The following is a 5,247-nucleotide window of genomic DNA, read 5'->3' on the forward strand; positions in this document are numbered from 1 at the left end:
GTTGTTTGATAGCATGATACGGCTATTCGCCAAGATATTGAGTTTGATACGGCTCTGCACCATGATAGTGAGTTTGATACACCTGTGCGCCTTGATATTGAGTTTGATACGGCTGTGCGCCATGACATTGAGTTTGATACGGCTGTGCGCCATGATATTGAGTTTGATACGGTTGTGCGCCATGATATTGAGTTTGATACGACTGTGCACCATGATATGGAGTTTGAGACGACTGTGCGCCATGATGTTGAGTTTGATACGGCTGTGAGCCATGATGTTGAGTTTGATACGGTTGTGCGCCATGATGTTGGGGCATTGTGTATGCCTTTCTACATTACCCGAGCATTGTGTATGCTTCTTGATATTTATATTTGGAGCATTGTGTATGCTTCAGTGAGCATTGTGTATGATTTATTACACATTTGAGGCATTGTGGTGCCGTTGTGGACTCGTAAAGGTGTTGTTTAATTTCTTTCATCCTGGTCATGACAAGTCCTTAGTGTATACTGTTAAGATTATGTACTCTTGTCGGTTAATTCTTATTAACTCTGTTGATAAATATATATTGAGTCATTGTATAATTATCGTATTTATTATATCGTTCTTGTTGTGGTGTATTTATTTTTTTCTCACTTGTTCCAGAGGTATTTAAAGTGGCGGGCCGAGGATTTACTGGGTTATATTCATGTATAACCCACTCCTTACTTTGCATGTCCATGCAGATACTATTCACTGACGACGGAGCTAGTAGCTGACGAATTCGCTAGTTGATCTGGTTTTTGAGGTGAGCCAGCGCATTGTTCGTGGAGGCAGCCAAAAGAGTCTTTATCATTTATTCATATGAGGTCTTTTGTAATTCTCTTAGATGCTCTATGGTCTAGTGTGGGAGTTGGGCTAGAGTTTCAATATTTGAGATATTAATTGTTCGTAATTAATTATTAGATTACTTAGATTATTTATTTAATTAATCAAATACCGCAAATTGTTGGCTAAGGTATGAAAGTATGGTTCGCTTAGCGGGTGGTGTTAATTGGGTGCCAATCACGTCTGAGGTAGTTTGGGACGTGACAAATTATGCCATTTATAAAGTTACCATACATAAATTTTTAATTAATAACCTAACAAAAATGATAGCTTACCAAATATATAGATTAAAACTACACCAATAGTGTAAAAAAATCTATACACTGTCATTGCATATAATTTTAATCCTATATGAACATTATGGCCAAAAAACACGAACTTTTAAACAACCTTTTCGAAACTGAGAGCCCGTTTAAACATAAACATTTTTTTTCCTTTTTTCTAAAAAATTTTTACTTTTTTTCGAAATCAACGTTTGTTTATAAAATTTTCAATTTTCACTTGAAGATGCATTTTGAAAATTTTCGAAAATTTGAAAAACTCCAAAAAGCAGTTTTTCAAAATTTTCACTCAAATCACTCACAAAACTTCAAAAACAACCCAAACTGAAATTTATGTCCAAACACAACTCCAAATTTCAAATACCATTTTCACTTGAAAATTTTTTTCACCGTTTTTTGAAATTTTACAATTCTTATGTCCAAACGCCTACTGAATAATTGTCAGAGATAATATTATATGGGATAAAATTGATGAATGACATGTGGGTGCTCGTCGAGTTGACATGTGGCGGTAAAAACACGTAGGATATGAGTCAGCAAATAGCTGGCACCGCTTACGAGCATGTGACTGATGTTGTGTGAGTTCCGAAGACACTAAAACCGGGGACGAAAGTTCGAAAGGAAGATATCGGTTGAAGAATGCAATATTTAAGGAGCAGCCGCTATAAAGAATCTTTGCAATTATACTCAACCGTTATGCAGCCATCAAGAGAGGTCTTTATTCATATTAAAAAATAGCTTGATTTATGGATCTTGTCTCCTTGAATTTAGCTATATAAATAAGAGAATTTGTACTCATTGGAGACAAAAAAGATCTATATACAAAAAGGCTAAACTTACTTTTGTTTTATTAACATTCTTTCTCAATACTCTATTCTTGTTCTTGCTTCCGGATAAGCTCACTTCACAATCAGGCTTGTATTTTCTTCAAATTTTCTAAATTAGTTTATTTCTATTCTTAGTTATTTTACATTCTTGGATCAATTTAATTCATATATCTATAAACCACGTTATAAATCCACTGTATCGTTTTAGGAGTAAACAAATATATTCTTTCTAAATTAAAGGAATATCAGAAAGATGATAATTTAGCTAAATATCCCCAAAAAAGAGAATTCATGGCATTCTCTTTTCCCATTCGCAAACAACAAACACAGTGCAGGAGGGGAACATAAAAGAAAGAGGCATTTGCATCTATACCCGCTTTTTGTGCCACATTTTAACCTGTGCCCGCTTTGCAAAAAAAAATTGCAAGCGTACCCGCTTTTTCACATAACTTCAGCACACGGGACTGAAGTAGCAAAGGCAATCACACAAAACTTCAGCATTTTAGTAGCCGGGCCTGAAGTTCAGCTCTAGAGCTGAAGTTTTTGTTTTGTAACTCGCGAAAGTTTTATTTTATAAGTTTTTTTTAGTAACCGGGCTGAAGTTTGCCAGTTATAAAATAAAAACTTCACTAGAGCTGAAGTTTTGTTTTATAAGTTTTTCTTTTGTACTGGAAAACTTCAGCTCTAGAGCTGAAGTTTTTGTCTTTGTAACCGGAAAACTTCAGCTCTAGAGCTGAAGTTTCTATATTGTAACTAGAAAACTTCAGCTCTAGAGCTGAAGCTTTTGTGTTGTAACTGAAAAACTTCAGCTATAGAGCTGAAGTTTTTGTCTAATTAACTTCACGGAGTTGTGTTTCCAGACAATGAGAAAATGAAGAAGGAGAAGGGGAGGAGAAAGGGAAGCTGAAGTTTTTTAAAAAGTGAGTACAGGTGCAAATAGAAAGACAAAGCGGCTACAGGTTAAAAGGGGCACCGAAATAGGGCGCCCCGTGCAATTTTTACAAGAAAATTGCATCCAAACCTCGCAAGTATTAATTGTTAGTTCACGCAGATGGAAGCCCACAAAGATAATTAGGTAGGTAGGTAGTTACTAGTTAATTACTAGGCTGGTGGCTATACAGTAACTGGAGTAGTACTAGTATTTACTATAGGAGTAACTAATTCTATCTAGACGAACAGATTGCTCTCATATGCGGCTGCTGATCTTTACGTACCCAAAAATCGGGTTTGTATGATTTTTTATCGGCAGACGCAAATCTCCTCAAGCTAAAATAGTGCAACTGTTCTAGTTTCTCCATTGCCAGTCATCCATGGGTGCCCTGTTTATCACCGCCACATTAACACAATTTAGTACCCAGTAACGAAAATAACAATAAACGGATATCAAAAAACCTAGAACAATAATAAATATACAAATGACACTATGCTAAAATGATCTAACTAAGATTATTTTAAAGGATAAAGTTAAATACATTGAGAGTGAAAATAATTTTTTACAGTATCATTGAATTTTATCACAGGTTAGTAATATTTTTACTACATTACTAATTAAAACTTATCAACGGATAATTACCGAATAAGTAATCTAATTGTATAAAGATTTCTTATTCAATCTGTGTATAAACTTAAACTCTATTAAAAACAATATGAATCTAATGTTATTCTGAGAGTTGGTCAAAGTCAAACTGATAGTCAATCCATAAGTGAGGAAGTGGATAAGAGATATCAAAATTCAAAGAACACAAAAGAACAACGGAGAACATAACAGGGGAGTGAAATAGAAGACGTTACTAAATCTTCCGGTTAATTAGGATATAAGGAAAGATTAAGTGTCTTAAGTAAAATCAAATTTACCAATCAACGTAGTTAATTTAGATAACAAAAGTTAGATCCTAGTAAAAGGTACTAGTAGAGTCAATACAAGCTTAAAAAATGATATGGTAGGAGAATTACACTTACTAAGGACTTGTTCAGCAGTGAATCTTCTAGAAACATCTTTAGAGAGCATTCTCCGAAGCAAATCCTTCGCAGCCGGCGACACTGACTGAAAGATCTTAGTCGGAAACCTAAGGTTCGCTCTGAGAACAGCCTCGAAGATCTCCGTAGCCGATTCCCCATAAAAAGGCGGGAGTCCGGCAAGCATTATATACATAATAACACCAGCACTCCAAATATCAACCTTCTCACTGTAGTTCCTACCAGCTAAAACCTCCGGCGCCACGTAATACGGTGTCCCTACCACGCCGCTAATCAGCTGCCCCTCACGGAACCACTCAGCCGAACCAAAATCAGCCAATTTCAGCTCGTTTGAGTTGTTGTACAAAATGTTATCCGGTTTGATGTCCCTGTGAGCAATGCCGAGCCGGTGACAGTGCGCTATTGCCTTCATCAGTGGTACCTATGCATACATTATGCAGAAATTTATCAGACCTACGAAAAACTAAAATAAAAAAGCCGATTAGAAATTCTATTTACTTTCTCCTCCAATTTTCGAAAATTCAACAAGGTGCTGCTTCGTAGATCGTTCCTGATTCAAGCCATTATACGAAGCAAAAGTAAAATTTCCCCTTTTTGATCAGCAACGAGTGAGATTGTGGTGATCTGGAAGAGTACCATAACATCAACGGCTTCGGACTCGGGGAAAACTGGTTGGCTACTGAGGCGTTGGAACAAATCGCCGGAGTTGCACAGCTCTAAAACCATATCGAGGTGAGTATCGTCCTCGTAGACATCGAAGAGACGAACAACGTAAGGATTCGGCGAAAGCAAGTGCATGATTTTAGCTTCGTTGTAAAGGCATTGCCGGTCGATGGAGTCATCGGCGATGAGGCGCTTGTCGATGGACTTGACGGCGAATAGGTCGCCGGTCGCGGCCGAGTAACACTTGTAAACGGCGCCGAATCGTCCCCTTCCTAACTCCTCGCTTACACGATAATTTCGCTTTAGTGATTCGGTCATTCCGTTTATTTTGTTTTTTTACTTATTTTTGGACTAGTTTTTTTTTCGTTCATAGGGGTTGGTTTTATAGAAGAGAAGCTGTAGGAATTTTATGGAGGAATATTCGGTAGCGGGGTTTGGCCAATGAGATGTCGCCATTTGGAGATTTTTAACGGATTTGGAAGACGGCGTTAACTCTCAAGTAAGATTATAATCTTAGCTGAAGATTAATAGTAGGCGAAATAGATAAACGGTCCTTTAAGTTATCCTCAACGACTAGCTGAACATCTCAACTGAGGTCATTTTCAGTTAGACACTGTATTTATTCACAAAAGAAG

The 5,247-nt window shown here is 36.9% G+C and overlaps 1 protein-coding gene across 2 annotated transcripts; it reads right to left on the minus strand.

Moving 5' to 3' along the window:
• Nucleotides 1–2,909: 2,909 nt before the first annotated feature.
• Nucleotides 2,910–4,959, minus strand: LOC109239066 (phosphoenolpyruvate carboxylase kinase 1-like). Of its 2 annotated transcripts, none has more exons than XM_019405574.1 (3): nt 4,586–4,959; nt 3,932–4,370; nt 2,910–3,291 (listed from the first exon to the last, which is right to left on the minus strand). In XM_019405574.1, the coding sequence occupies exons 1-3, from the start codon at nt 4,928–4,930 to the stop codon at nt 3,239–3,241; spliced, it is 837 nt and encodes a 278-aa protein (XP_019261119.1). In that variant the 5' UTR covers nt 4,931–4,959; the 3' UTR covers nt 2,910–3,238. The 2 variants fall into 2 exon arrangements, with proteins under 2 accessions (XP_019261119.1, XP_019261118.1); XM_019405573.1 differs by having other exon boundaries at nt 3,926–4,370.
• Nucleotides 4,960–5,247: the final 288 nt, after the last annotated feature.

This window comes from Nicotiana attenuata, unplaced genomic scaffold (assembly GCF_001879085.1).
Source record: "Nicotiana attenuata strain UT unplaced genomic scaffold, NIATTr2, whole genome shotgun sequence".
NCBI lineage: Eukaryota > Viridiplantae > Streptophyta > Magnoliopsida > Solanales > Solanaceae > Nicotiana > Nicotiana attenuata.